Here is a 12295-nt window from a genome sequence, read left to right on the forward strand (position 1 = left end):
CTAGGAAGTCGAGGAACTCAGACAACAGTGGGAAAAGAACTGGGGAAAATGGCAGGAGCCCTTCCTATTTATACTAGAGGGAGAAGGGGCAGAGTTCCCACCAAAGGTTTAGCTCAGCTGGGAAAATCTTCCGAACTACATGAGGGTGTAAAGCCCATGTGTGTGATGCACAGAGACCATGAGACCACTACAATTTCCCTTCTCCAGATGTTTGGGATTTTCAAGAGAAACGCCAAGCAACACAAGCTCTCCAGAGGACTGTTTCTCAACCACTAAGAATCTTCCAGCAGCAGTGACTGCAGAATGCACGAGATTCCAAGTAAACATACACACCCCTGAAGAAAACTTGCATTAAGAACCTTGCGTGGAAAACATTATTTTACCTGAACTGTTAATGGCAATGATCAGGACGCAAACAACTGCTTTAGGAAAACTTTGTGGGTGCAGGATATTTTGTAGAGATGGCTGGTAGAGATGCCTATCGAGTTTATTTAACTTTTTTTAAAAGGAGTGCCCCCTCTCATATCACTACCTGGAATAAAAAGCCCTTTCTGTTGTAAAATGGTTTGCCTTGTGGGCCCGTGAGCTGGAATGCTTCCCACTTCTATAAGCACATAGACAAACTTTGTTTTAGCGCTACAACTAGTTGCATGCCTTTTCTGGCCGAGCCACAAAATTCACAGCTTCTAGAACATGGATTGCTCATGCGGAGCTCCATTTCAATTCCCAAACTTTGGAGTGGACCCAGGATTGCAACCCAATGACTGCTTGGATCAGGAAACTTCAATTAATTTAATTTTTCCAGTTCAGCAGTAGAAAGCCATTGAAACTACAATGCCAAAAAAGTTGTGACAGCACCATTCAGATCTATCAGGATGCCAGAAAGATTATCTGAAGTCATCAGATTGCATACAAATTCAGAATTCTTACCTTTTTTGCAGGAGGCTTTTCTGGAGGCCCAGGCACGTTAGAAAAATTCCTAAAATGTAAGAAAGAATTTACTTAAATATTTATATGAGTAAGTAGGTTAATGTAATGGTAGCAAAGGCATGCTAGCGTGACAAGACCTTCTCCCACCTGAAACCCTCTGTCTTACCTGAAGAACTGATTCAGAGGACTCCAAAGCATATTTTACAGGTGTATGGAGGGCTGCAGGGAGGGAAAATCAGCTATATCCGAGTTCAACTCACAGAAGTATGCCAGTGGATATAAACAATGATTGCCATGGTAAAGATACTCTAAGGAAAATCCCACTGTAAAGCCAATGCATTCTGAATTCATATAGTAAACTGATACTAATAAATACCATGTTTTCATATCATTTGTAAAATATATTATATAATACCTAACTACACTGCTCCACCTGTGCTGGCTCTGTGATGCTCACAGCACCCACTGTTTGCACTGCTTTGACCTTCTAAACATACCTTCCAAAACAAGTGCAAAACTTGCTGCTGGATTGGGCCAGGTTAGAGGTGCTCCTTTCTGCATGCTTCTTATACCCACTTCATTCCAAAAACAACAGGTCTGGGTTATGTTTACAGTCACAAAAACCCTGTTGTGATCACATGGGCAGAATAGGGTAGTTCCCTAAGAGCAGTTAAGACATGTAGACATTTGTTTATGCTTACTTATCTTCTTAAAATCATAACCCAGCTTTCTGCCTAGGCATTAGTTAAGGTGGCTCACAAGGTAAAAAGTTACTAGTGTCTTTCCAATCCATTTATAATTTTACTTCTAGCATGTCCTTTCCTCAAGCCTACACACTAACTATGGATATATTTCAAGTAATAATCGGACTCACACAGATAATGTCATATATTTGGTAAGATGTTTTACGCTAGCCTAGAAATGGGTAATCCAGTTCTCTGTGAGTAAGAAAGAGTGGCCCAGTTAGGAAGATTTGTTTCTAAAGGTTCATGGACCCAAATGAGTTCAAAAACATGTTGAGCCTGAAGTCCCAACCAGCTCTCCCAATGGCGTACTGAGTGAAGGACTATGGCCTCTTAGCATGAGTCTTCCGATTTCATTTCACTTCATATCCCAAGTGCACAAACTAGGTAACATTTTTATTTCAACTGCTACATTCAACCATTCCATTCTGCTTGAAAAAGTACTTGGTGATATCCAATGACTTCTACAAGCTGGATAATTTGGTTCCTCTTTACAAGTTATGACCCTTATAATGAGGTAACAACTTATCCTTCCAGTTTCCCAGAGCTACAACTGACATGTCTCATTCACTGGATATTTACCCTATTAGCTACTTAAACATTCCCCACCATCCCCTGCCTCTGTCCACATTTTAAACAGCAAGAAGCTCTCAAGATGTAAGGAAAATGTGTCTTGCATGATTTTGAATATATTTTTAATGACTAAATACTCTTCTTTTAAAGAGAGAATTTAATGAGAACTGACTAATGTTTAGCTACTTCTTGGACCACTATTGGCTGTGATGTCAGAAATACTTTCTACCTGAAACCTATCTGCTGTTATTCATTCTATGGGAATATTTTCATCAGCAAAAACTTGTTATATTTATTTAAACTAGACTGCTGTCTTCATGGATCCTGTCCTGCCTCATCATTATAATTTCAAGGCAATTTCTAGATGTAGCTGAAATAAAACCTTTTATTTTATAAAACCATTCATTCTTATCTATGGGCTTAAAATTGTCAAGCTTTAGGTAGCACAGCTATGCAGTGCAATCCAGGAAGCTAAGAAGTTCAGAGCTCATGTATCTAAAGTTGTACCCATAAAAGCTGGGCACTTGGATACAATCCTAAGTATATAAAGCAGTAACCATTATTTTAATAAACAGACAAAAAGAGAGGATGAATAGCCATTATTGATATGTATCTATATCAATACCTATATCAAGATAGTAATTAATGAAAGGGTGGGTAGGTTTCCAAGTCACCAGTCACCTGATGTATTTTATTAAAAGGAATGTGATAAGAGTCTAGGCAGAAATATCCTAACAAAATGATCTCAGTGACCTTCAGGGATGGACATCTTCAACTAAATCAGAGCAAATGGAAATACATTAAAGTATGCACTGTGACAAGTCTTTCCTGAAAATGAGATGCCCTCAGCTCCAACCCCTAAGCTAGGAGGAGTGGAAGGCATTGCGAAAGCACATCAGTAAAATCAAGTGACATTGAACCTATGACAAAAAACTACAACCTTGGAAAATTAGGTTGGGAGATGAACACTGAGGGAATCTATCTCACCCAAACCTAACCGGAGCATGTTTGTAAGCAGAAACAAAACCTGATCTAGAGACCAAGAAAGCAAACACTAAAAGATAAATATTATTATATGGTGGTAAGAAAAACTAATCTGCTAACTATCAACTTAAGCTGGATATTCATGCAAAAAATGACAAGTAACATTATTAGTGGAACAAATAATGGACTAAGGATGGACCACGAATGGAGAAGATCTGCATAACTGAAAGAATTCAAGACGGTTTGGTTAGGTGAACAGACTTTCAAAGATTCTGAAGATGTATAAATTTGAAGAGAGGAATGATATACCCTCCCAAGCAGAGCAAACGAAGGGGGATCATACAAAAGGAGAACACACATCAGAGACATCGAGAGTGCACTTTCAAAGTGCATCGCAACGATCCTGGCTAAGATGGAATGAGTAAGAAATCTCCTGCATACTGCTTTGAGCCTGGCAGTTCTAGTCTTCATCTCAGGGTGCTGAAACCTCAAACAGGAGAGCGGCCCTAGCCAGGCTATACCAAGGCATGAGATAATTGTGCTGCACTGAGCTTTCAATTTAGTCAGCAACCTACGTTGTCCTGTCAAACCAAAAGCTCTGGAAAGAAAGCCAGCAGCCAGAACAGCTCAGTCCCATTGTTCGATTCTTTCAAGAACGGAAAAAGTGGAAGGCAGCACCAAAAGGCAAGAAATAGGAAGGGAACTTGGTGTGTTTCATTCACTTTAGCAGAACTAAATTCTGTTTTAAAAAGCTGCAAGTCATCAAGATTATCATCCACATTCTTATCTTAACCCAAAGAAAGATCAGGGGTTGGCTTAGGCATAAACCCAACTTTCAGGACTTCTTGGAACATAGCACCACATCAATGAAAACAACATGAAGACTACACTTACCGCCGAATATATTCTGGAACTCTAGGATGCTGCCAGTATGGCAAAGGTTGAAATTTTTCTTTACCACATCCAACATAAAATTGGTTGTCTTCTAAATCATCTGGTCCTTGTACACACTGGCCACTTAATGTATACAGCCTTAAGCAAAGCAAATGGACAAAAGTAAGTATCTCATTCCTATCAACAGAACAGACTTGGTAGCATGGTTCCTGATCTGTAGTATACATTCTAGCTGGGCTTTTAATATTGTGCTTTAAAGTAATTCCCATGATTTCTAGAGAAACTGTATACTGATGACTTCACTTTTCAACTTGTTTTTTACTTGTTCCCTCATTTTTCTTAGAATTTTCCTCTTTTGGAGTCAAGCATGGCTGTGTTGGACTTCTTGGTAATTCATCACTTTCATTTTTGTTGAATTTAATAGTACCAGTCACTGTAAACCATACAACTGGACATTAATCACACTAAAAAGAAACTCTCCTTAGAAGTATTTCCACAACTGGCAAGGAGTTGCTTTCTATATACACATTAAATATTAAGACTATTAACACAACACTTTCAGAAAGAGCAAGCATTTAGAGTAACAAAATCACTCTCCTTTGGTAGATGGATTATATTACTAGATGCATGGCTTACCTATGAATGCCCCCAGAACGAGGACATACTTTTTCATTTATCAGTCCCAGAACACTGTTCCAGCTTTTCAATGTAAACTTGGGTATAAGAATTTTAATAGGTGGTATCAACATTTCTCCATTTGTGAAAACGCTATGAAAAGAATGCACAAAAAAGTGTTTTTCAGTAAGGAACATTATTCAAAAGAATGTATGTGAAAATCAGAATGGCAAGAAGATGTTTCATTTAGGATCCAACTTAAGACTTTAAATCTTAACCGATTTGGTAAAATACTGAAACTCATCAGATAGTATTATACATTTTTAAATACTGCCATCTGACATGATGGGGAATCAAAAATGAAATGCTTCCAGTTGCAGAACCCAAGACAGATATCACTATCGAAATTTCAATTTCTTTCTTTCAAGGAGACATGGAACCACAACAGGACTATTGCTGCAATCTTAAGTAAACCGCCCTGGAAGTTAAGTCAAAATGTGTTGTGTGTGTGCACCGTGCTAAGGTAGCTGCGCATGTATAGGCAGCTGCCTGTTTCAATGAAAACTCAAACTCAGATAGAGGGGAGGAGATTGTTGTGAAATCTCAGCATGGCCAAGCAGTAGACCAAGGTCAGGGAATGACTGAGAAGATACACAGAGGAGCTGGCAGTTCAGTCTGAGGGAATCCTGGATTGAGCTACCTGTAGGAATAAAAAGACAGAACAGGAGGAGATGTTGACAGTTTGGGCTGATGGGAGCCCTGGTCTACCAATCCATGGGAAGGACTTGGAGCCAGAGGTTGGACATATCACACAGCAGGGGAGTGGAAGAGAGAGCTCAGTAGTGTGTCAGACGTAGAAGCTCCTCCTCCTGAAGAGATGGTGCTGGTCACTAGGAGCCAGCACTGGCAGGAGGTTCCACTGGATGAACTATTTCACATCATCCTGCTACTTGGAGCAAGACACCGAAGGAGTATAAAACACAAGGGAATGATTGATATTAAAGAGGGCTCAACATTTTACTCTGGCTGAAACTCAGAGGTATGTAGCAATAAAGTCTATTAGAAAAAGAAGTTCCAGAGCAGCGTGTTTATGCAGGAGGTGGACCCCAGTTCACGACAAAATGAAACCAGGAGGACTTACTGTTGAATAAGTAAGGCTGGCTGCAAAAGCCTTACTATAAAAAAAAAAAAAAAAAAAAAAAACCCACGGATAAATTGAAAACCAGCTTGTGCAGGACCACACACCTCTACATTTTTTGTCATGTTACGCATGCATGAAGGGGCATTGTCTATGAAATGAAGTGCCAACATATGCAGTAAAGTAACAAGACATGCTGAAAACAATTTTTCTGAGCACTGACTGGCTGGGGCATGCTGGGAAGAGCAGGACTTTTTCTGTCTAACCATACATAGGATTGTGCCTTTAGCTGTTTTACTTTCTTAGGCAAAAATAATGTGAAATATTCCTTCACATTAAAAACGGAACAATATAGTTGACCTATTGGACGGTTGGGAAGAATATTACTACAGCAGGGTATAAAAATGCTGGAAGATCCAGCTATTTATACTTAATGCTAGCAAGCTTCCTGCTTTCACATCCTACACTATCCATGCACCACAGGGAATCAATAGAACTATTTGCAGCAAGAGTAGACTTGAAGTGCAATGTTCGCTAGGAAAAACATTTAAATATCATTCCTAGTATAGTAACACACCCGAAATTACTCATAAACCACTTAGATGTATCATACAAGTCTGGTCTCAAGCCAAATATTTATGTCTGGCTTTTTTTTTTTACTGCAAACTTGTAAAGCAATGAAGGCTGTTTTCAGAGGATATTTGGAGCCACCTAGTGGAACTTTTGGTACACAGCTATCAAAAGTGAATCCTACATTGAAATGAAAATCTTTATAAAATATATGGCAGCAATAATAAATATAAAACATGCAAGGATGGTTCTTATTGTTCTTTCCAGCTAATGACCCCCTAGCCCGTGTTCCCCTAAAGGACTGGGTTCACAGCTTGGGGGGCTCCTAGATTCAAAACTCTCACTTGAGTCCCAAGAAGACTTTGGTGACCAGGAGCATCTTCCTTCACCTGCGGCCAGTTTATCCACTACGGCCGTATCTGGATGGACAAAGCCTAGCCACAGTCACACATGCCCTGGTATCCCAGTTGGACTACTGCAATGCGATCTACGTGCGGGCCACCTTTCAAGGCGGTTGGGATGCTCCAACTGGTTTAAAACAGGGCCATGAAACTTTTAACAAGTACCAGTTCATTGGCCCATATTACACCAGTATTTTACCATATATACAGGCTACCAGTGAAAGTCTGGGCCCAATTTAAAGTGCTTATGCTTACATATAAAGCCCTAAATAGCTTGCGCCCTGGGTACCTAAAAAATTTCTTTCTCCCATATGTCCCTACACATATGCTGGGATCAGCCAGGAGGTCCTTCCCAAGGAACCATCTGCCAGGGAGGGGAGGGGGATGGCATCTAAAAGAAGAGTCTTCTCCATGGGTCGTGCCCCATATCTAAAATAGGCTCTCCAGTGTGGCGGGTTGGCTGGGCCAGCCAGTCAACCTCGGCAAGCGGCGCGAGAAAGTTTAAAGAAAGAAAAAAAGACTGCAGTCCAGAAATCAGTTACAAAGCATGCTCGGTTTAGTTGCAGGGGGAGAACAGCAAAAACTTCTTCCCCCAAGGTTTTTTCTTCTCTCTTCTTGCTCTCTTTTCCCCCCTCACCACCGGCATCTGCTTTTATTACTTCACACTTTTTACCTAGGCATTTGAATACAGCCAATTAGCCATCGTACACAAGCAGCCAACACCTTAATGCTTAGGTTACAAGCCTTATATGGTTACAAGCCTTATATGGTTACAAGCCTTATATGGTTACATAGGTAAATTACAATACTCTTGGTCTTCGTGTGGTACGTGAGTACAGCATGACCCAGCAATGAATTCCCACACTCCAGAGAGATGTGACTGACACCATCATTATCATTTTGGCACCAGGGGAAGTCATCTCTTTTCTTTGGCAATTTTGATTTTAGCGGCAATGTTGACCCTATTTTAATAGTTTTATTTTAATTTTAAGTTGTTTAAAATTTTGTGTAATTGTTTTAATTTATTGAATTATGCTTTGATATGCTTTGGTATGCTTTGTTAAAGCTCCAGTGTTTTTTTTAAAAAAATTATGTGGTTTTGTTTGTGAACTGCTCAGACAGTCCAAGTGGGGGGTAATGAAGCAGCACATAAATTGAAATAATAAATAAATAACCAAATCTTTAAAACACCACTATCACTGCCCTTTGTTTCTTTATGCATCTCAGAACTTTGACAATCTAAGATTTATGTCAGGGTTAACTAGCACTATTATGTATGTGATCCTTGCTTATATAAGTCCAAGAAAGCAGAATAAATAGAAGTAGTTTGAAGCTTAAAATACAAAACACCATGCAAGCCTTGATTCAAAGTTTCCTTTCTAATATTCTGCCAAAAGTATCATTGGTCTCTAAGCTCAACCTCAGTTACCCATGCAAGATCCATGACACTTCCTTACAAAGGAACTAAAGACTTAAACTTGCACTTCTCATACACAAGGAAACCATTTTTTGTACTTATGTTTATCCAGAGCTTCCTCTGGAGCTCAGGGAAGCAGGCATGGTTTTCTTTCCCTCTCCCCACAGCAATCCTAGAAGGTTGAGAGAAATGACTGCTCCAACATCATCAAGTACAATTCACAGTTGAGCAGGGACTGGAACTCAAATCCCACCAGACCCAAATAAACACTAGAATCATCTTTACAGTTTTCTTTTTCAACTAGACATAGATTATAACTGAAGCTTTGTTAATAATTTATACAGGTGTTAAAAGTTTTAAAACCATACACTTACTTAATATTTCGAGGCTTATTATAGGACGATTGCCATTTGGAAGGTACTTTTATATTACTGTGGACCACTGGTCGAATCTGAAAAAGCAGCAACACAGATTATACAATTTTTTTTTAAATGAACTCATCCTTAAAGTGGCAGGATTTATAAGATAAAATAATTTATCCATGTTTCTGTACTCATTCAGAAGTCCAACAGAAGTGTTGAATTTGGAAAAATCTACCAGAATCCTATAGGTCAAATTCATCTCTCCTTCTGCTTCCTAAGATACTGTCACAACTACTAGCAAGGCTAAATCTGCCAAAAGAGTGTCAGTCAGAACTATGAAATGTCCTCCTTCAGAGCTAAATGTGGAAAATCCACAAGTTAAATTGTGTACTTGTGAATTGTGTACATGTTAATAGCAGCTGCTGGGAAAGGGGGAGATTCAGACTGGGAACTACAGCTCTGGCAACATGAAGAGGTTAAGACTTGTCCCCATGGTGCTTTCTTGATTAAAATCTCCCAGAAGCAGCCGCTTTCTCTTTCATGTAAACTTATGGGATCATGTGAACACCTGTACATTTTGCCTTGCAGGAAAATAGCAGCTTGGGGGGGGGGGTTAACCTGTGCTTTGCCAGAGTCACGGTCCTTCAGCTGCTGCTAACAACGTGGAAAACTGCTTTCCACCTTGGGGTGGCCTAGCTCTTAAGAATTCCATGGGGAATGAGCTGCTTTGAAGTGAAGGCAGCCTTCTAGGCAATTAGAAAAGCCCCTCTGGTTAAAATATAGGAGACTAGAGACCACACCTCCCATCCGCCCAGCTTCAGCTCAGCCGGGCATAGGAATCTCAGAAGTCTCTGAGTATGGGACGCCCTAAATGTATGCCTTTTGTAGCAAGTTGCAGTCTGCAGGGCTCTAGTTAGAAACAGAATAGATCCAGCAAGGCTGAAGTCTGCACATAAAAGGGAGCATGCCTCTTCTCATTTAATCAGAGTACAACTCCCGTACCTGCCCGTTGCTCATGCAGGCTGTAACTGAGTCCAACAAAGCCTGGAGAACCATCATGGTTGTATATAACATACAAAACATTTTGATAAATTCAGGATGGCTAAACTTTGTAAAAATTGGAAGTAATGTAATGTCAAACGTGCCTTGAACTTGTCTTTTCAAATTAGCTTGATAAATGAAAGGCTGATAAAACTAAGCAACTGTTTCCTCCTGCCAATTACTGAAAATGGTACTGATTACTCACCACTTCATCCTTCTTCTTTCTTTGAGGTCTCTTTGCCCCTATGTTGTAGTAACTGAAGGAAAAATATAATTAGATTAAACCATTTTAATTCAACACCTTTTAAACTTAGTTAAACATTTTAGTCTAAAACAGCATATCGAACCGTGCAACAGTTCCCTATTGCGTGGGAGCCAAGAGTGTACAGATTCTCTTATTCAATCCAAACCAACACAGAGCGGAGACTACTGCAACAACAGGTACAGACATCTGACCACAGAAGTGCTACTGGTTTTGAAGACTTGGGGTAAGAGATGAAGGCAGACATGAAAGTCAGTACAAGCCCATTTGGTGTTTCCATCAGCTACACAGAAACTGAACGTTTATTTTATAAAATAAATTCATCTACTAAAGTCCACACTTAATACCATTCAGATTTTTCACATATGGCTATTTCACAGAAAATCCTTAAGAACCAACAATAATAAAGGATGTGATAAAGTCACAGTACCTTACTGCACAAATAAATATAGTTTAGATCACAATCCTTCTGCTTGTTTTAAATGTACATTCTACTTCATCATTTTCAACTCTGCGGCTTTGTCAGTGCCAGTAACCTACAACAAGACTTACTCATTTCATATTTACTCCAAATGTACTGAACTCTCTGACGAGCAAGGAAATGGGATTTTATGTTCTCTGCCTCAAACATGAAAAGAAATGAATAATAATTCATTTGATACAGCAAGAGCTACAATCAGCTCTTTAAGTATTTCCAAAGAGGCATGCACTATTAGTAATTCTGATGCACAAGCAGAAATCACAGATCAATTAAAACAACTATTATAAACGGTGAATTATTTAATTAACATAATATTATCTCAGCCTATCAAAAGCCATCTAAGCAGATGAATTTAATGATTGGCATACTAATTCCAGCTTCTTGATACAAAAACAACAAGTTACTCAGTGATATTGCCTTACTTGATTAGCTATTTGTTAGTTAGAAGGCATAATTGTATTGAAAATTATTTCTGAATTACTATTTTAAAAAGAACTGTGAAAAATGAACTGGATGTTTGCTTACAGTCATGAATATTATTGATAAATATGCTGCTCACAGAAACTTGTGGCTAGTCATAGAGACAACCCTCAAGTTCCAGGTATATGGACGTAAGTGGATTCAAACAAATCTCTGTTCAAACAAGTTTGGTTCTGCCAAAAAACCCTTGTTAATTCTGTAACTAATTACCAATCCAAAACTTCCCTCTTATTCCAACTTCTGGTTTCTAGACTTCTTCTTGTAATACGAGGACTGCCTGTACATTACCGGGGTGACAAGAATTGCTCAACCGAAAAGCCACATATGGTAAATGCCAGGTGTTTGGGAGCTGCAAGTGGTTGCCCGCAGGCAGTGCCTCTTGGTGGCAAGCAGCAAGTGGGTGCCCACAGGTGGCAAACTGCAAAATAAACTCAAAGAGCTCAAGCCTCAGTATGGCCCAACCCTGGTACATTATATAGCATTTCTTTGTAATGTGATATGGACCCAAGATATCCACAAGTCAACTCTTCTTATTTCGATTTACTTTTTAAAAAATCCCCTGTACAAAATCAGAATGTCATTGTTCCTGTGCTAAAGTAGCACTTTTAAGCTATCAACTGTTATTTCTAAAACACATACAAACAATTTTTCCCTATTTGCTGGAGTATTCTTAAACATGTCTGCATTCTTCATCAATGCTGTTCCAAGATGCCATGGTTTAAGTATGCATTCAAAATGAGGCCATCTTTCATCTGCTCTAGTAAGCTCTAACATGTACTAGTTCACTAAAGTTACAGCCCTATGCCCAGGTATTTGGGACTAAGTCCTACTGATCTTGGAGATATTTAACTACAAGTAAATTAGCACAGGACTGTGAGGAAGAACCTTGGCAACCATATTAGTTAATTAAATAACCTTCGAGGTTATTTCCTACTCTCTGATTCTATAAAAAAATAATAATCAATACGTTACCACCTTGAGATAACCATGGGCAAGTTATCACAAATTAAACATTGGCATCCTCAAACTTTTGCAATAAACATAAGCAGTCACTGGAAACTTACATAAATATGTCTCTGCTCAACAAGCAGTTTTTGCCATTGGCCAAGTGACTGCCAGACCAGTCACAGCTAACTCTTTATATGGGCAAACTACTGCCTCCTTGCGATTCTGCTCCCCATTTGCCATATAATGGTTCAGAGGCAAGGGAGCTGTGGACAAAAGAGCTGTGAAAGATCTTCACTGGTTACCAATTGGGCCCCAGGCCCAATTCAAGGTGTTTGTGTTGACATATACAGCCCTAAACAGCTTAGGGCTCAGTTATCTTAGGGAGTGCCTACACATGCCTACCCAGCCTTTGAGATCTACACAGGGGTCCCTTCTGTGTGAGCCATCCCTTAAGGA

General features: G+C 39.4%; 1 protein-coding gene across 1 annotated transcript in view; it reads right to left on the reverse strand.

The window, feature by feature from the left end:
* The window catches only part of DCDC2C (doublecortin domain containing 2C), a 53385-nt gene that overhangs the window by 39523 nt on the left and 1567 nt on the right, over positions 1 to 12295 (reverse strand). Inside the window, exons 2-6 of the mRNA XM_044419156.1 lie at positions 9874 to 9925; positions 8640 to 8716; positions 4761 to 4892; positions 4125 to 4262; positions 931 to 979 (exon numbers count right to left, since the gene is read on the reverse strand). Coding sequence (XP_044275091.1) covers positions 931 to 979; positions 4125 to 4262; positions 4761 to 4892; positions 8640 to 8716; positions 9874 to 9925 — 448 coding nt within the window. The remainder of the gene's footprint in view (positions 1 to 930; positions 980 to 4124; positions 4263 to 4760; positions 4893 to 8639; positions 8717 to 9873; positions 9926 to 12295) is intronic.

The sequence above is a fragment of the Varanus komodoensis genome, unplaced genomic scaffold (genome assembly GCF_004798865.1).
Source record: "Varanus komodoensis strain SLA01 unplaced genomic scaffold, ASM479886v1 scaffold10, whole genome shotgun sequence".
Classification (NCBI taxonomy): domain Eukaryota; kingdom Metazoa; phylum Chordata; class Lepidosauria; order Squamata; family Varanidae; genus Varanus; species Varanus komodoensis.